Source organism: Gekko japonicus, unplaced genomic scaffold, assembly GCF_001447785.1.
Source record: "Gekko japonicus isolate JY-2015 unplaced genomic scaffold, Gekko_japonicus_V1.1 scaffold1082, whole genome shotgun sequence".
Taxonomy (NCBI): domain Eukaryota; kingdom Metazoa; phylum Chordata; class Lepidosauria; order Squamata; family Gekkonidae; genus Gekko; species Gekko japonicus.
Window position 1 is genome coordinate 492,072 of NW_015173155.1, and position 19,725 is coordinate 511,796.

General features: G+C 49.8%; 1 protein-coding gene across 2 annotated transcripts in view; it reads right to left on the reverse strand.

Annotated features, from left to right (window-relative positions):
* EFNB3 (ephrin-B3) overlaps positions 1–16,345 on the reverse strand; it is a 68,195-nt gene extending 51,850 nt beyond the window's left edge. For both annotated transcript variants that reach the window (XM_015422409.1, XM_015422408.1), the window contains exon 1: positions 16,155–16,345. In XM_015422409.1, the coding sequence (XP_015277895.1) occupies positions 16,155–16,273 (119 nt within the window). In that variant the 5' untranslated portion in view covers positions 16,274–16,345. The remainder of the gene's footprint in view (positions 1–16,154) is intronic.
* Positions 16,346–19,725: the final 3,380 nt, after the last annotated feature.

Sequence of the window (19,725 nt, forward strand, 5' to 3'; positions counted from 1 at the left end):
GGTGATTTGACCCCCCAAATTCGAGGGAGGGGAGGCTGGTAATCTAGCTTGCTTGGCGAACCCCCCCAGTGGAAGGCTTGTTTTTCAAGGGCTTAATTTGAGCCCTGCTATTTGCTAGAGTTCATGAAAACAGAGACAATTTGGTGCCCCTTCCTCCGTGGCAGGAAAAACAGCACAGGGAAATCAAGAGGAGCAGGGAGATGGCGTCCAGTTAAATTTCCTTTTGGACGGATCGGGCGGATGAGTTTTGTTAATCCCTTTTCCAACAAGCTTTTAGATAAATATATTCCAGCTTTTAAGCGGGGCTCTAGCTGCTGGGTTTTTTTTGATTGATACGATTGTATCGTGTTAGTTTTGTAATTTTATGTAAATTGTATTTTTTTCGGACCGTGGGGGATGATGCGTATTTTGGCAGTTGCTCTTAGAATAGTCTTGCAAATAAAAATAGCGATGCTCCGGGTACAGCCGATGGCCTAATGTGACTCTGGAGAAAAATTCCCCTTCTTTAATCCCAGGGCCCTATGAAGGCCTGCATTCTTGTTTACCACAGCGTCTAGCTTCCAAGAGCAGGCCCTGGTGGCGTGTTAGTCAAGTCCCGCCGTTTGCCACCAGCATCTAGTGATCCCAGAAATCCTGCCTGGGGCTTTGCAGGTTCCATGCACAGCCACGGGTTTTCCTCTGCGACACTGTTTAAACCTCTCAAAAAGCAATCTAGGCGAGAGATCACCACCTCCTCTAGCAGGCAAATGGATTTCATAAGCTAATTATGCTAACCGGAGTAATTTGGGAGCACCTCCTTGCCGTAACAGCCTTGCTCTCCCAACTGAGGGCCGACGCAAGGCACTCGGTGCCATGCCGAAAGGGCCCAGCTGGGAGAGACGGCGGGATCTCCCCGTTCTCTTTCAAAGCTTCAGAGCAGCTGAGAGAACAACCTAAATTGTGTCAGGAAAGTGGAGCCGGGAGGGAGACTGTTAACAGGGCAAACAGAAGCTGTGGGAGGGGACATATTAGAACAGGGAAATTGTGTTGGTTTTGTTTCAGAAGGTACTCATGTTGGCCTGAAGGAGAGGTAGGGTTGCCAAGTCCCCCCGGGGGGTGGGGAAACCCCCGTCCGAGAGGCCCGTTCCCCGCCGCCGGGGATTGGGCCGCCGGGGGGGACCCCACCCCCAAAAGCACGTGACACGCCCGGCGTAAACACGTCACCCGGAGGTGATGCAATCGCGTCGGACACGTTGCGAGGGGACGCTCTATCATCCGAGGGAAAACTCTATGGTTTTCCCTTGAATGATTGTGGCCCCGCCCCAAGGCGCCTGACGCGATTGTGTCACTTCCGGGTGGCATGACTGCGGCGTGCGCACGAAGCACGCACGCCAGGAGACTCCCGGGGACGTCTGGGACTCCCCCCGCTATTACAACGGTAGGACTTGGCAACCTAAGGAGAGGAGCTGGATTCAAGACCAGGAGCACCAACAAAATTTGGAGGGGGGGGGGTTTATGAGCTTTCAAGAGTGAAAGCTCCCTTCATCAGATATGAGTAGGATTGGAGATCTCTCAGGGATGCCACTGATATCTGATGAAGGGAACTTTGACCCTCAACAGCTTATCCTCCCCAAAATCCTGCTGGCCCCAAATTGCGACCGGACTCGAGTCTACCTCTTCAACCAGCACAGCGGGCCCCTGAAACTAAATCTGCACAGCTGTTTTCCAGGAGGAGGAGGAGGAGGAGCTGGATTTATACCCCATCCTGCATTCGGAGTCTTAGAGCGGCTTAAAGTCTCCTTCCCTTCTTCTCCCCACAGCAGACACCTTGTGAGGTAGGTGGGGCTGAGAGAGCCCTCTTTCGAGGACTGCTCTTGAGAGAACAGCTCTGAGAGAACTGTGACTGACCCAAGGTCACCCAGCTGGCTGCATGTGGAGGAGTGGGGAATCAAAAACCCAGTTCCCCCAGATTAGAGCCCGCTGCTCTTAACCACTGCACCAATGGGAGATCTGGTCCTGGATCTCCCGCCTTCTTGTCTAGTGTAACCCAGCAGTAAACACCGAAATGCACCCCTTCTGCTAAAGATGGGACACAATCCAACAACTAGACTTCCAGCACAAGCCCCACTGAAGCGATCGCAAGAGCACAACCGTGCCCTCAGCGCCGGCATGTGTTAATTAAGGAGGGGAGGCAAGTGCTCCTACAGGCCCCAAATGCCTTGAGCCAGCCTTGGAGGAGGAGGAGGAGGAGGGCGCAAGAGGGATGTTCCACCTCTGGCTTGGCAGCACTTGAAAGGGAAGGTCACACCATCCACGTCTTTGCCGAGTCTGATTAGGGGCATTAAATTATTTGCTACCTTAATTTTATCAGGAATTTCAACGTTGTAAGCAGAGAATTCTTTAGAGACGCCACAGCGGTGGCAGCTGAGCCTTTTTCTGGCTCCAGGATACCAAACTGTCGATTTTAATAAAAGGGAAAGCTTGGATTTACTGGGCACATCAGCAGATATTTCAGCACACGAACACGAACAGTAGAAAAAGACGTGTAATCGCTCACATTTTAAAAAGAAAGAAAAAAGCATCTCTCTTTATCCACACACAAAACCCTTTGCAGGACGAGATGATTTACGCTCATTGCGATTTCCACAAGGTCTTGAGCCAGAAGTCCTGACGGGGACCAGAATATGATCTCCATAAACCCACTGCTGCATTGTGGAACACCGAGCGCAGCATCCCAAAGGGATTTTCACGAGAGCCCCTGAAAGAGCCCCGAAGATTCTCTGAAGTTATTTATGCACGAGAGGCGAATGACTATAAAGCAGTTTTAAATGGGCAGGAAACCAGATTTTAAAAACTGGTGGAGAGCCGCACAGGAAGGTGGATTTACGGTCACGTGTCAATTTTCATGTGCTTTCGGTGACACCTGTGAGCAGATGCGCACCACCTGAAGTAGATTACGGGCCCTCAAACCACCAGTACCACCATAGAGCTCAACGAGTTCCGAGCTTTTAAAAGCTCTTCTTCAGGGGAAAGTTCAGTATTCTATAAAAAAACCAAAATCACTTATTCAGAAGCGTAACAGTTAGGCGAGATCCTCTGAGCTCGTGCCGCTTCTCTGACCCATTCTGACCGGCTGGCAACACACTTATCGAGCCAGGTACCACGGAGCTGAAAATGGTCAAGTAGAGAAACCTTGCCGGGGGGTGGGGGGGGATTCACTTACGAACAGAAGAGGCAAGACTAATCTGCAGGAGCAGCGGTGTGGTTAGGACACTGAAGATTTGTAGGCGAAGATAAAAAAGCCGTTTTTTGGGGAAAACCACCTAAATTGCAGATCCTGATGGTTTGCAAGAACAGAATCCCACCTCTCCTTCAAAGTAAAAAAGGAACTTAAGCTCCCGGCCCTTCCTCGAGAGGCTTACACCCACCAGCTAACCCCTGATCAACAGGAAGAAATCAGAAAGACTCAAAAAGAGGTGGGGGAAATTGCTTACAAGTCTAGAGATGACCCATCTGTGCCATTTTCATGCCGCCTTTCAACATTTTATCCTTTTAACAGCCTTGCAAGGGTAGGCGAGGCTGAAAGAGCACTACGGTCACCCAGTGCACGTCACGGCTGAGTGGAGATTCGAACCCGGGTTTCCCCAGTCCTGATTTGACCCTCGAACCACCCCGGTTTGTATGAGGAAGAGTGGAATAATCTGAGTCCAGCGGCATCTTTAAGACCAACAAAGTTTTATTCAAGGTATAAGCTTTCGTCTGCACGCACTTCACGCATGCGCACGAAAGCTCATACCGTGAATAAAAACTCTCTTGGTCTTAAAGGCGCCACCTGGACTCAAACTTTGTCCTGCTGCTTCAGACCGACCGACACGGCGACCCATCGGAATCTGCCTCAATGGAATAATTTATTACAGTTGCAAAAGGATCGGACAGAGCACTCTAGCCCAGTATCCTGACCCTTGCACGTATCCTGTCCCTTTCAGGGCAGTTCCTGCAGGCCATCTCCCCAGAGGAATGGACGGAGTTTTCCTTCTTCTTCTTCTTTTTTTTAATGATAATGTAGAGTTTTATTATTGTTTTAAGATTGTATATGAATTGTTACCTATACATTTTAATTTCTTTTTTTTTACACTTTTATTTATAAATTTCCATCATATAACACACTTTCTCCTTCCATCGTTTCAATTACTTAACAAAACTAATTTCCATTCTTTTATACATTTTATATATTCGAGTCAAACCTTCCCTATTTATTATACATCCAACTGTGAAATCTTTCCCATCTTTTCATAAACACACTTTCATCTTTCCCTTGAAGAATTAAAGTTAACTTGTCCATTTCTGCAACTTCCATCAGTTTTTCTAATGTCTCCTGTCTTGTTGGGACTCTATCTTGTTTCCAGTACTTGGCCAATAATATTCTTGCAGTAGTCATTATGTATGTTAATACATATTTTTCGTTCAGATTACATTTCTCTGGTACCATATTCAACAATGCTATTTCCGGGGTGAGGATTATGTTCAACTTCATGATATCAGCTACAAGTCTTTGAATCATTTCCCAATATCTCTTGACTTTCTGGCATCGCCACCACATATGAAAAAACGTCCCCTATGTTTTCCTTCTTCAGGTAGCAAGCTTTCTTGGGCTCTGCTAACTATTCAACGGAGACCAGAAACAGGCTACAGATCTCGTGAGTCCCAGTCTCACTCTAAGGGAGCATCTCTCTCTTTCAGGCCCTGTATAACAACCTGCATCCCAAACGTACCTTCTGTGCTGAAAATCAAGGCTGTCAACCAATTCACGTTGCTTTAGAGAAAAAAAAATCAATTTACTATCTGGCTTTGCATCGATTAGTTAATAGACCAACCGGAGACAGATTCCGACCTCTGTTTAAAACGTTAGTCGATTAATCATTCTAGTTTATTGAGTAAACGTTGAGCTCTGTTGATAAACATCAGCGAATCTGTGCGATAAAGCATCAGTGTAGCTGCCTCTCCCCCCCCCCCCCCCTCTTTTCTTCAATTTCTCTCCGGGCCGCACTCAAGGAATTTGGGCCACTCTGGATCTCTGACAGGCTATTCCATCCAAAAATCTAGGAACATCTCTCCCCATATGTTGCAAGTCTGATAAAGAATGTCGAAATATGAATGGGAGAAAAAAAACCAGTTTCTGATGCCTACAACGATGCCGCCTTCCGAAAGGAGCACCGAGGCCTGGGAGAAAACTTTTCCTACGTAAACCGTCGTGCGTCAGGGCCAGAAAAGCATTTGAGAGATGCCATGTTGAAATGTGAAAGATTGATTAAAAAAAAAAACAGAAGGCAAAACCGGTTTTGCTTGATTGCTCCAGAGAGAAAATACATCACTTTAATTTTAAAAATATCTAATTTATCCCGGGGGCCTGAGGGATGGAAAGGGGAAGAAAGTAACTGAACATGTAGAAGACTGTAAAAAATCTTTGGGTGCTTCTTGGAAGAGGGCAAACAGATTTCTCTGCGAGAGAAGTGTTAAGACTCATATCTGACTGAGAGTCGAGCCAGTTCCCCAGGAAGCCTTGATCTTGGCATGTGTGAAAACAGGATGCAGTTGCTTGGTGGTGAGGAAAAGACACTCTACACATGCCCCAAGAGACTCTTGACTGTTAACTTCCCATATTCCAGGAATCACACATAGAGACTGTGAATTCTGGTGTGTGTTTTGGATAATGAAAAATCAGTTAAGTATTATCATTTATGATAGTGGTATATGACAACATTCCTAAATACTAAGAAGCATTGACCTTTTTTTATCATGTTATCTGAAGTCTGGAAAATGCTGGGTAAAGGCTTTTGACTTCTGGAAAAAATAAACTAGATTTGTGACTTTTTATGATAACGGCACAAATATTAACAGCGTACCAGGCTGTGATAGAGAGAGTTTACTTATAGACTAATGCAGTCGTAGGATCATTGCCACTGTAGCCTTATTCACATATACTAATTTATACATCATTTGATTTTTAAAAACCTGAGACATCTGTGGATCATCGGATATGAGTAACGGAGAGAGGGAAAAAATCCAACCAGAATGTTTTTCATTCCAGGAGGGGAGAATAAATTCATGAAACAGACTTTGGCTTGCTACCCTGTCTCACACTGACACACACCCCTGCCAACAGACACACATAGACACCCCTGGAATACCAGGGCTCCAATGCTCCCTCTAAACTGTGGAATCCTGTGAGCAAAAATTCTACTTCGTGAGCTACTGGCATGAAAGTTGCGAGTGAGCGATTTGGTTACTGCATAAATCAGTTTGCTCTGGAGACCTCCTTCCTGAGCAAAGGCAAAAACGTGTGAGCCGGAGGCGGAAAAACTGTGAGCTAGCTCACACCAACTCAGCTTAGAGGAAACACAGCAGGGCACAGGCACCACCCCCTATAGATGGTGGTGGCACAGGGCTGGATCCAGACGAAATCGGCAGTTTCCACCAATTTCCCTTTCCCGCTGCTGACGCCACGAACGCCATTCCTCAGAGTCCCTGATTACCCAGGAGGAAGGGTTTCCTGCGGATCAGTGGGCTACCCTGGGAGAGGTAAGGAAAAGTTGATCCTGCCCCCTGGGAGACCTCTCCGGATCCCCACCCACACTGCAGGCACCATGACCCAGCCGTGTGTGTGTGAAGTGCTCGGAACACTCTGAAAGCGCTCCATAAATATTGTTACCACGTGAGTTTGGGCAGAGGGCAAATTTGGGGAACCCTCCACAGGAGAAACGTCTGGATTCTTCAAACGGTAAGGGAAATCCGTGCCTCAAAGGCAGCCTCTTCAAAGGAAGGAAGGAAGATAAAAATCGCCAGGGTTTAAAGCCCTCTGAAAACGATGCAGCTTCTCGGTCGCTTTCCAAGGAAGATTACAGTCCCACACAATTATAGGTCTGAGAAAGATGGCAAAAGGTCATCCAGTCTGACCCACCCCCTCCAACCACACACCATGGGACTGAATCTCTGGTGCGCGAATCTACGAGGCTCACTGGCAGAAGAGAAGAATAGAAGGCTGTGATCAGCACAAATTACAGCCTACCACAATTTAGCAGTGAGCAGGGAAAAACCCGGGACCTCTGGAGCCACAGACTCTCACGAGGCAGGAAGTCAAGTGAGATGTCGACACAGGTGGGCCTTTAATTCCAGAACACAAAACCGTGCGGCCACGCCCTCACCATTTTTTTGGGGGGGGGGAAACAGACACTACAATTACCCAAAGAGCAACTCCAGCACTTAAGAGGTTGGGATGTATGCATGCCGGAAAAAGCAAGTTTTAAGTTAAGGTGGGGTGGAAAGCTAAAGAAAAAAGCCATACGTGCAAGATGGTCAGAATGACAAATACCTTAAGCCACAAAGCCTGCTTCCTAAGGTGCTCCCCAAGGATCCGGGGAAGGCAAAATTTTGCAAGGAGCCCAAACACGCCCGTGTCTTGCTGGTTTTCATTTTTATCTCTTGCCAGCCCCAAACAGGTTCAGGCAATGGCTCGAATTGGATCGCGAACACACAAAGCGGCCTTGTGCTGAATCAGACCTTTGGTCCATCAAGGTCAGTATCATCTGCTCAGAATGGCAGGGGCTCTCCAGGGTCTCAGGCACAGAGGACTTTCCCATCACCTCCTGCCTGGTCCTTTTCAACTGGAGATGCCGGGGACTGAACCTGGGACCTTCTGCATGCCAAGCAGAGGCTCTGCCACTGAGCCACAGCCCCTCTTTACAGCTCTCCAGGGTCTCAGGCACAGAGGTCTTTCCCATCACCTCCTGCCTAGTCCTTTTCAACTGGAGATGCTGGGGACTGAACCTGGGACCTTCTGCACAGCAAGCAGATGCTGTACCACTGAGCCACAGCCCCTCTTTACAGTTCTCTAGGGTCTCAGGCGGAGGTCTTTCACAACTGAGAGCCAGTTTGGTGTAGTGGTTAAGTGTGCGGACTCTAATCTGGGAGAACCGGGTTTGATTCCCCACTCCTCCACTTGCAGCTGCTGATGTGACCTTGGGTCAGTCACAAGCTCTGGCACAGCTGTCCTTGAAAAAGAACAGTTTGTGTCAGAGTTCTCTCAGCCCCACCCACCTCACAGGGTGTCTGTTGTGGGGAGGGGAAGGGAAAGGAGTTTGTAAGCCGCTCTGAGACTCCAAGTGAAGGGCGGGGTATAAAGCCAATCTCTTCTCTTCTTCATCACCTACTGCCTGGTCCTTCTAACTGGAGATACCAGGGATTGAACCTGGGACCTCCTGCAGGCCAAGCAGATGCTGTGCCACTGAGCCACGGCCCCTCTTTATAGCTCTCCAGGGTCTCAGGCACAGAGGTCTTTCCCATCACCTCCTGCCTGGTCCTTTTCAACTGGAGATGCCGGGGACTGAACCTGGGACCTTCTGCACGCCAAGCAGATGCTGTGCCACTGAGACACAGCCTATGCCCTTCAAGGGGAGCTTCAGTTTGGGAAGGGGAAAGGCACAAGTTTCCTAATTATTCAGAGCTCTTCATCCAGCGACACAAAGGAAGTCATGAACAGCAAAGACCTCCAGGTAGTTCGCTGGCCTCACTCTCGCTACACTCGTGGTTTGGTGCAAAGAGAGACACGGCCCCAGGTTCTCAGTAGGCTTGATACGAACCTGCCTGCCGCTGCCTCGCAGGAAACCTGAGGTGCGGGTGGCACGTAATCCCAGTGGGGAAACTGAGGCAGCAAGAGAAAGCACGCGCTACTCGCCCGAGGCCACAAAGCGGGTTTACCGCAAGAGGCCCAGCGTGAAAGGAGGTCTCCCACATCTGCCCAGGAGAGTCTCCCTCCCTGGCTCCACACAGACTGGAACGCGTGCCAGCCCCGGCCCTTCACTCTGCTACCGACACGACAGACAAACAACCTGAAATAATTCTGTGCATCTCCGAAGCTTAAGCCCGCCGGGTGCCCCCTCCTGAACCCTCCCCAGCGGGAGCAGGATGCCCATGAAAGGCTAGATCAGCCTCCGGGTTTGGCAAACTCCACGGACTTCCCTGTCCGGAGAGCCAGCCTGCATCTCCATGACCGCCTTGAGCTGATTTCCCTACGTCCAGTTCCTCCCTGCAGGGGGTCTGGAGACAGAGGCCAGGGCCCTCTAACAGGGAATTCGCAGCCGCCTCCCCAGACTATCTGACAAAGGGAGTCCCTAATTCTCGAAAGCTCAGACCTGGGAAAGCTGGTCGGCCTCTACGGCGCTACCGCCCTGACCGGAACGGCCCAGGCTAGCCTGGTCTCCTCAGATCTTAGAAGCTGAGCACGGTCGGCTGTGACTTGACGGCACACACACAACACACACACACACACACACACAGTGCTACTGGACGTGAACCTAGCTTTTCTACAGCTGATAGCAGGTAGGATCTGGAGATCTCCTGGAAATCTCCTTCCCCCACATGGCCCCCAAAGAGCACTGAGGTCAAGACTCTCCCTGGTCCGAAAGCCACCAGATTGGCCGCTACCAGAGCCAGGGCCTTCTCAGGGCCTTCCACCATACTGGTGGAATGAGCTCCCGGAAGACATCAGGGACCTGCGGGACCTTCTACAGTTCCTCAGGGCCTGTAAAACGGAGCTCTTCCACCAGGCCTTCTGGTTTAGCTATGTTGGACCACCGTACAGCGATCGCCATCTGCACTTAATTGCACTTTGTAGGTATATTGCTGTTATGTGAATTTTATAGTATTGCACTTATGTGTTTATGTTTTACATAAGTGCAATACTATATTTATGTATTTGTGTTTTTGGAGCTGCGGTGGCTCAAGTGGTTAAGACGCTGAACTGCAGGCTGTGGAAGGTCGGTAGTTCAGCAGTTCGAGACCCGGGTGCCGCACGACGGAGTGAGCTCCCGTCTCTAGTTCAAGCTCCTGCCAACCGAGCAGTTTGAAAGCAAGAAATTGCAAGTAGATAAATAGGGACCATTTCGGTGGGAAGGGAACAGCATTCCGTGCGCCTTGATGTTTAGTCATGCCGGCCACGTGACCACGGAAACGTCTTCGGACAGCGCTGGCTCTTCGGCTTGGAAACGGAGATGAGCACTGCAACCCTAGAGTCGGATTCGACTGGCTTTCGAGCAAGGGAAACCTTTACCTTTACCTTTTATTTGTGTTTTATTGTATTTTAACCTGTTGTACGCCGCCTTGAGCCTGCCTGTGCAGGAAAGGCGGGTTGTAAATCAAAAATAATAAATAATAACTGACAGTTGATCTCCAGGTGACAGTGATGTTTCCCCAGAGAAAATGGCAGCTCCAGAAGGAGTGGTATCCCACAGACGAATTCCAGGTGGAAATTCCTTCCTGAATTCTCACGTCTACAGGCAGAAACACCCCCCCCCCAATCTTCAGGAATTTTGCAGGCCAAAACCTCAGGTGACCCCATTTCAAATGGGTGAAGCATCCACACCCATCAGGAAGAGGGAGAGAAGGATTTCTGAGCATGGTGGCGCACAGAGATGAGCCCAGGGCGCCTTTCGCAGATCTGTGATCACATCTCCAAATTTTATCTCCAGGCTCCAGGGTGGGACCAGACTCAAAACCCACCCACCCCCAATCCTGGCACACAGCAGATTCAGAGGGCTGCCATCAATCTGGGAACCGGTACAGGCCAGAATGAGTTAATGTGCCTCCCCCCCACATACACACCCTCCCTCCGTATCACTAGCCTGATCCAATTCAGGGCACCTACAGATGCTTTGCAGCTTTAATGGGATTTCCAGGCACAGATCTCCCAGAGAACAGGTACTGAGCTTAACCTCAGCTCAGGCAAGGGCCGCTCCACCCGATCCAAACGGTGCTGGGAGGACCGAATCCTCGAACGCTCTGGCACATCTTCACGACCCAGCGCTTCGGCCACCCCGTCAAATGCTGCATGACTTCGGACCCAAGACCGAATAGACTTTCTCAGCTCAGGGCTGGACCAGACGTTTGTTGAGTCCTGCGTCCTAGTGATTTTACACTCTGTTCTCAGGCAGGCATGCCTGCTCTTGGGAATGAATTTAAAATAAAAACCGGAGTCCCCAACACAGGATCCCCAGGTTAGGTTAGGTTAGGCCCTGCACTGTGAGAAGGTGGCCCCTTTGGAATACGAAAACACAGCTCTGGAAGGTCGCAGTATTGGTCTGCAGGGGAACAGTTAAGATTTGAGCCCAGTTTCAGGGTATCAAGTTTTGAGAGTCAAAGCCCCTCTTCATCAGACGCAAGTAGAAAGGGAGATCTCTTCAGAACACAGCTTGTGGCCCAACCCACATTTGGCAATTTTCAGAGCAGTTTCATGATCCTCAAAAAACAGGATCATGAAACCGTGGGGAAAATCGGGCAAAGCCGCGGGTCAAAATGCAGCCACGCGGCTTCGAGTGGGAAATTGACCAATAGAAGCGGGGCAAAGGGAGGCCCGACCACGGCGCAGCTCTTGTGTGAAATCGGTCCAAAATTCTGTACTCCGAAGAGCTGGATTCTGCGGCCTTCATCATGTTTGCCTCTCTGCACCTATTTTAAATATTTCTATTAATTAATGGAGAAGGAGACCCAATCCTATCTCCCGATCCTATCCAAAGCTCCGGCTCCAAAGAATTAACTAAGTGTCGCTTCTCAACTTTTCTTTACAGTCTTAAGGACTAGAGAGCTTGCTTTTTTTAACAAGATGCCCACGTAATGGTTCTCGGGATACGAGTTTTGCCCAGAACAATCTGGTTATATTTTGTAGGCAAATACAAATAGCGGTTGGCAGTCAGTTTGCTTCTGGGAAAGTTTATCAACCACAGGCTCAACGTCAACACAACTTTGTTTGGGTCCGCAGAAATGAACTCTGCCAAACTAGTCTGGACATTGGATTTGGCCTTACGTTGCCCTTTGAAGTATTCTGCATATCCCATTTCTGGAGTGCCTCCGTGGGGTCTTTTTCATGCTCATTCATGCTTCTGGGTGGTGTAAATTTCAAATTCTTGTTAATGACAGAGGACAAAAATAAATGGAGTTTTCCCCAAATGGTATAAATATTTCCTGAACATGTGTGTGCAGGGTTTTTTTTATGATCTCTCAGTGGTGGCAGAACAGACAGGAAACAGCATGCACGCCATCTCATAATTTGTCACGAGTGGTGTGATCAGATGAGCATCTCTGTTGTTGCATTTACATGCCCGTTTCCCTAAGGTTGTATGTCACGTGTACACAGAGAAACATATGTGCAAAAAGGCTCACATGTGGCCATCGATATAGAGGGTTTCATGATTTTGAAAGCGTGGGACATTTGAAGTAGCAACTGAGGTTAGTCTCAGTCAAGTTTGTGGGGCTACGGACAGAAGATTTGTGTTTGGATAGCAGAGGCCGGCCTTGTTCCGGCCTTGGGTTCTCTCAAGGTAACATCTCTAGCCAGAATGTTTTGGCAATAAAACTGTAAGGCTCTCTTTCGGCTGAGAAACACTGGTAAGGACCAGCAATAGATCCTGAGAAAACCTGCACTTAGGAATATGTTGCGCGAAATCTACCTGTCATCACACACCTACATGTTTTCTGCCACATTGCCACTGAGGGGGAAATGCTTCCCCCCCCCCCATCTTAGCTATTCTGGACCTCAAGATGAAAGAGGAAGAGCTTTTCATGTTGGAAACCACATCAGATCCTGGAGAAGGCAGCCAATGAAGTGCCTGCCTTTGAACCAACAGATCGACTAATGAACCGACTGCATTTACACAAAGGTGCATGTTACCAAAAAACAACAACAACCACCCAACAACCTCCAGATAGGGCCCTTGCTGAGAGAGGGAAGGAAATGCAAGAAAAATTTACGATTTAATTTTAATTCACAGTTTCGTTGAGAATAGATGCCGGTTTGCATCCACATTCCCAGGAAGCCCATCGTTCAGATCTGGGAGCAAAGCCGCCTGAAATATATCTTCATTCTGTGCTATGAGTACTGCACAGTCCTAGCAATTACATTCTGGCTTCCACAGATTAATCAACTAAATATTTTTAATTCCAGAAAAACTCTAGTCCACAAAAGATTCCGCTACGATAAATCCGTTCGCCTTTAAGATACCTTTAAAGTATTTATTTTTGGGGGGCTCATGAAACTAGGAATTCAAGTTTGCAGCCCTATCTATCTGTGAGGGAAGAAACACACAGTTTGCATCAGACTTGCAAGCCAAAACTGGCAGCCTCAATCCCAGACAGGCAGATGCCACAAAAGACGGACACAAACCCATGTCAAAGTCCGCAAGTTGTGTCTCTCTCCAAACCCATCCTGTCTTCAGGGAGGCCCCGAGGTGAGTTAATGCCAAACAGAGAGGGACAGAGGTGAAGGGAGCCGGCAACAGCAAGATAAATTGACATTCCCCTCTCTCGTTCTAGCGGCTGAGTTGGGCAGAACAGAGGGAAGGCCGGCTCTGTGTGTGTTCTCTCTGGAAACAACTTTTCCGGGAAAGAATCTCCTTCGGTTGCTTGGTTTTAAACAATCCTGGGCGATTCTTCAGCAGCAAAGCTTCTAGAGTATGCAGAAACTTGAGGGGGGGGGGAGATGGCTATGCCACCCCCCTCCTCTGACCCACAAGTAAGGTTTCTGCACCCTCCAGCCTGACCCATCTTTTTCTTCCAAAGGGACAAACCCAAATCGGGTACTCTTCCCCCTCTCACTGGAACTTTGCCCACAACATGAAATCCCAACATCACAGTACACCTCCCCCCCCCAAAAAAAAGGCCGGGAAACAACCAGGTTTCAAATTCAAGAAAGATTTGTGCACTAGAATGTTTTCTTTTTGGGGGGGGGCACAATTATGCAGGAAGTTCTCTGGCGCACCCCCTGATGAAATGTACAAGGGATCCACATTGGCACGTTTCCCTTTTCATTTTAGTGGGGTGTGTACCAGACAACTCCCCCCATGGATTGCACCCCAGATCACACGCCCCCCCAATTACTGTCTCCCACAATGCACTGAGAGAGCAAGGGGGGCCCCAGCCGGGAGGGTCTCCCTCTAAAACCAAATCAATCAGTTAAAAAAAATATTAATTGGGAGAGCCCGTCGCTCTGTTTCTATTATATTACATGTAGTCAAAGCGTGAGGGAGGAAGGAAATATTATCCCCCCCCCCCCCCGCAGTTTAAGGAGATTGTTAAGGTGAAGGGAAGAAGGGAGGGGGAGAAGGTAAGAAAAGAGGGGAAAAACACGCACTCTCTCGCTCACACGCACCATGATTTAGGCAAATAGACCTATTAAGCTCTAATATATATTTCTGTTGCTAGGAAGCGCTCTCTTCACATGGCGACAAGAGCACAAATTGTGGCACTTATGAATCACAGTTTTGATGTGTGCGAGGTTTTCTGACAAACAACTAACACCCGAGCCCCCTCCCCAAAAGCTAGCAACCTTCCCCCCCCCCCAATGCTACTTTTAAAAAAGAAATGATGTAATCTCGAATCCCAGGTCCCAAATACATTATTCCAGTTCGGCCTCCTTTCCCCCTCTCGCCTTTAGAGAAATGTGTACGGAGGGGCTTAGATTTCAGAAGTTATTGGGGGTTTAACCACAATTGTTAACAGATGGAGTCATTTCTGGGCTGGAGCAGAGCTGTGTGTGTTGTGTGTGTGTGTGTGTCTCTGCGCGAGACTCTGGGTAAGGAAGAGGATTGGATGCGATCATCCCATCTTTAGAATACCGCCAGCACCACAAGGGGAAATGGCCAGGCATGCAAACTCCAGCTAAAGGAAAGGCCGTGGAGGGGGAAAAAATCTTCTTAGTTTGACCTATTAAAGCTCTGATCTGGAAAAATGGGTCTGTGTGTGTGTGTGTGTGTGCGCACACACATTAAGGTTTAAGGAAAGGAAAGCCAAGAAGTTACTTCCACAACTCCCATCGATTTCAAATGCAGCCCGCAGAAGAGAACCTCCCTCTGGGTTATACTCTAAAAGGTTTGTGCATTTAAATTTAATTTAAAGAAAAAATCCACACATACAAAAGAAGGCGGCGGAGGGAAGAGGTCTGTTTCAAATTCCTGCCTGTTTTCGGTTCTCTGTAATCCAGACCCTACGGCATTGTTTCTTGGATCTCTCATCCCCTGGATCCTGTTGATTTACACCCTGTAATCCGCCTTGAGCCTCAGCAAGAGAAAGGCGGACTAGACACAACGTCAATGGGAGAGAGACGGAAACACACAAAGATCAAAAAGTCAGGGAGCCACAGACAATCCCAGGGAGCCACCTGCACAGGCCCTCCCAAGACCCAAAGTGGAAACCACCGCCCTGGCACACAAGATCCATTTCCACAATTTGCCTTACCAGCAGCTAGTCTGAGAAAGGCCATGCAAACACACCCAAGACCCCACGTTCTATGTCACGCTTAATTCTCCAAAATCATTGGTTTAAATTATTGCCAACACATATGCACACTAACCTGGGAGTAGAATCCCACCAGCTTTATTATCCTCCATACTCAATTGGGAATTTTACTGAAATCAACAGGGTCCCTTTTCCAGTTAAATAGACAGGGGAGTCTGCTCCGCAAACTAACTTTTCCAGGTGGTCGGAGCAGCCCTTTTACACACAAGCTGGGGGAGGTGGTGTGCTGGCCTCCCCCTTGCAGAAATCACCCTCCCGACCTGGCCACTCACCCACTGAACTGTTTCTCCAGGGAAAGGTGGAGAGCCACACTTGGGAATGGGGGAAAGGGAAGGAAACCAAAATGCAAATGGGGGTGAGGAGCAAGACAGGCAGGGATCGACACCATGAATATTCTGAGTTGTTTCTTTGGAAAGCACCTCTTCAATCCAAACCCGAGAATTAACTTCCCCATGTAGTCTCCCCCTCCCTCTCTGTCCCCCCCCCCAAATAAAAAAAGGGGAAGGAGGAAACATTACAAAAGTTCGCGCACCCACCCACGCCAAAAAAGGAAATGTATCAAATTTTTAGCACTGGGTCCGGAGATAAACTTCTTGGTGGCTCAAAGTGTCCTTCCCCTGACTCCTCGCACCAAAACACAGCCCCACCGTTTCAAAACCAGCGAACGGTTATTATTTTTCCTGTCTCCCCCCCCAAAAAAAACCCCCGGCTCTTCTCTCGTTTGTTGCAACGCTTTGCAACGAGAGAACCCAGGAGGAATTTATTTGTATTTTTTTGTAGAGGCGAGCCTTCGAATTCCTCTGCCCCCCAATTATCCTTGCAGGCAGCAGACTTACTTTTTGTTGGAGGTGTTCCAGTAGATGGGCTCCAGGCTCAGCCCTTCGATAAACCAGAGTTCCAGCAAGGAGAAGAGGAGCCCGATCGAGAAGCCGACCCAGGAGCCCCCCGGAGCCATGGCTGCGCCCGGGAGACCCCCGCTTCCAAGTCCCCCCCCCCTCGGTCGCCTTCGCCTCTTCGGGCTCCTTCTCGCCTTTGTTTTCCCTTCTTTGACAAGCGGAGGCACAAATGCCAAGGAGCAGCAGCGACCCAGACACTCGGGGGCTGTTGGGGTTTCTTTTTTTGGGGGGGGGTGCAAGAAGAAGAAAAGGAAGAAGGCGCGCTGGGGCCGGGGGGCGGCGGCTAGAGCTCGATCCGGGCGGTCGACGCCAAAGTTTTATAAATCCTCATTTCCCCAGCTGCTTCGGGGTCGATCCGGAAAGTTTGAGGCGCGCGCCCAGGTCCCGGGGAGGAGGTGTGGAGACGGTCTGGGGGGGGCGCGGCTGCATCTCTTCTGCCTTCTTGGGGGGGGGGGCGTGGTTGCAAGCGAGGGAAAGGAGGGGAGGGGGGCAGACCCCCCCACACCCCACACACACACAGCCCGCTTGCTCCCGGAGCGCCAGGGGGAAGTGTCATCCACGTTGCCTCCGGCCGGTGTGGCTGCCTCCGGGGTGGTGTTGGGGGGGCGCGGCCAGGAGGCGCAGAAAGTGAGCGCTGCAAGGCAGGCGAGCGCGGCGGGCGGCGGGGGCGCGGGGGGGGGGGGGGGGGGAGAGCAAAAATTCACTGGCAGCCCATGCAATGCAATGCAATGCAAGGCCCCCCCTTGCTTGCTTGCTTGCTTGCTGGCTCTCTCCGGCTTCCTCCTCTTTGGTCGGGTTTTGCGCTTTGGTGCCGCCCCCCCCCCTCCTCCTCCTCCCGCAAAAGCCGAGCAATGAATAACTCCAGCGAGGAAGGCAAAAGAATGGGAATAAGGAGGGGAGGGCAATTTTTTTGAGAGAGAGAGAGGCAGAAAGAGAGAGAGAGAGAGGAAAAAAGGGAGGAGAGGAGAATCGGCGAACGGGAAATTCCGGAGAGGAGACGCGCTCCGAGCGCGTTCGGGGAGCCGGAGTCAGGAGATGAAAGAAGATACGGACTCCGGATCGAAGGCTCCCGGGTCCACGTGCACGCGCTCCCGCCCCGACAGGAGGGGAGGGGGCACTGCCCCCCTAGAGAGGAAAGATGCCCACCCACCCACCCCCTTCCAGGGGAGAGGATGCAAAGAAAAAGGAAAGGGCACCATTGAGGCTAACGTTGACGACGGGGGACTCAACAAGATGTTGCCTCTCCTCTCCCCACCCCCTCCAGGTGCAAACGAACAGAGGTAGATAAATGACAAAGAGGGTTTCCGAGGGAGTCAGCAGAATTATTTATAGAAGGCAGCATGTGGGGAGGGCGAGGGGAGGAAGGAGACCGGCAACACATTTGGGGGTTTGGGAAGCAGCCGGGGCTGGGAATTTGCTCCCTCTAAGCTGTGGAGTCTTGTGAGCAAAGATTCTACTTTGTGAGCCACTGGCGTTAAAGTTGTGAGCGAGCGAGTTGGTTGCTGCATCAGTTCCTTGCTCTGGAGCCACATCCTTCCTGAGCTTAGACAAAAATGTGTGAGCCGGAGGCTAAAAACCTGTGAGCTGGCTCACACTAACTCAGCTGAGAGGGAACACTGGCAGGGCCCAGGCAACCTCTTCTGGGGTAACATCAGGGCATCTTTCAGGATGGCGGCGGGCTGACTCCAGCGGGCACGATCCACCAGGAAGTCCTCCTGTGCAGGGGGGCAATGCCAGAGCCAGCCAACGGCTGGTGAATGGGTATGGTGCTGGAGAAATCCCCAGCGGCTCCTAAGGCCCTGCCCGCTCACACTGTGCCAGCCAACTTCCTGGGGCACCATGCCACCTAACAGTAATTAACCAGTCAGGGCAGGGACCCAAATGGACTATCTATCGCTGTGTCAGTACAGCAGAAAGTCGCCAGTCCGGAAAGGAAGCTCTCTGATAGAGACAGTTTGGGGAACTGGCCGCGCCCAACAATTTCCCGAACGAAGTCTGAGTCCGGTGGCACCTTTAAGACCAGCACGGTTTTATTTGAGGTAGAAGCTTTCGTGCGCACACGCACACTTCCTCAGATGCAATGAAATGGAAGTTACCAGTCCATGCCTATAGGTAGAGGGTGAGCAGAATATTAGCATACAGCATAATGAAGGTGTTTTAACAGTTTATATGGTTACCATTTGTTTGGGTTTAATTCCCGGGGAAACACAGTGAAGGAAATAAATATGTCAAAATCGGAGATTGATGGGCAGATGTACCCTTAATTGTGGGATGCTGAGAGTAATTAATTGAGAATTAATTGAGACCCTGCCATTAGGCTGTATGCTAATTATGATGCTGTATCCTTCAGTGCGGCGCTCATCTCCGTTTCCAAGCCGAAGAGCCAGCGCTGTCCAAAGACGTTTCCGTGGTCATGTGGCCGGCATGACTAAACACCAAGGCGCACGGAACACTGTTATGAGCACCGCAACCCTAGAGTTGGACTCGACTGGCTTTCGAGCAAGGGAACCTTTACCTTTTTATCCTTCAGAGCAACATGGCTACCCACCTGAACCAAACTATTTCCCGTTAGCCCTAAAGGGAATGTGACCCAAGTCGCTTGCATTTCCCCCCCTAGCAAAGCTTTGGTTCCTCTGAACAGCTACATGAGAAGCCAAAGTTAAGCGTCTCAGCCTATGTGTGCCCAGGGAAAGCTGCACCTTTGGGACTTCTGCCTGTCCCCCAGCCATTGACATGATACAAATCCTGACGGATCAACAGGATGATGTCAGACGCAAGTTGTTTTCAGAAGCCGCTACAACCAGCTCAGCACTTTGCATCTTAAAATTGCTATAGATTATTAACGAAACAGCTTCTTGGCGAGATACAAAGTCGCCAGAATTGCATTTTGATTGAGTTGATGAGCGTTGGGAGGAGGAGCGTGCAGGCCTTTGAGAGCGGCAGAACTCTTCCGAGGAAAAGAACTATGGGAATCAGAAGCTGACATGCATTTCTACCAATTGAATTCGGTTCAATAACAAGAGGGAAAGGCAAGGGGCTTTTTGGTGTGAACATAAGAACATAAGAGGCGCCAATGTTGGATCAGGCCAAAGGCCCATCCAGTCCAACACTCTGTATCACACAGTGGCCAAAATACCAGGTGCCATCAGGAGGTCCACCAGTGTGGTCTCCAGCACTTTGCTTATACTCCACTTTTTCCCTAATGGGGACCCCAGCCGGCTTCCATAATTCTCCCATCCTCCATTTTATCCTCACAACAACTATGTGAGGTAGGCGACAATAAGGGTATGTCTCCCAGATGCTAGGGCTTTGCTTTCTCCCACTGACACAGAAGGGGAAAGTTTATTTATTTATTTATTTCTCACATTTACACCCCGCCCTCCCAGCCAAGGGCGGCTTACATAAAACCAGCCTGTATGCCCAGATTCCCTTTCAAAAGGAAGCCCGGATGCAGCCAAGTGGCTGGTCTCTAAGGTCGGGGTTTAAGGCGTGGCGTGGCTCTGCTCTCGGC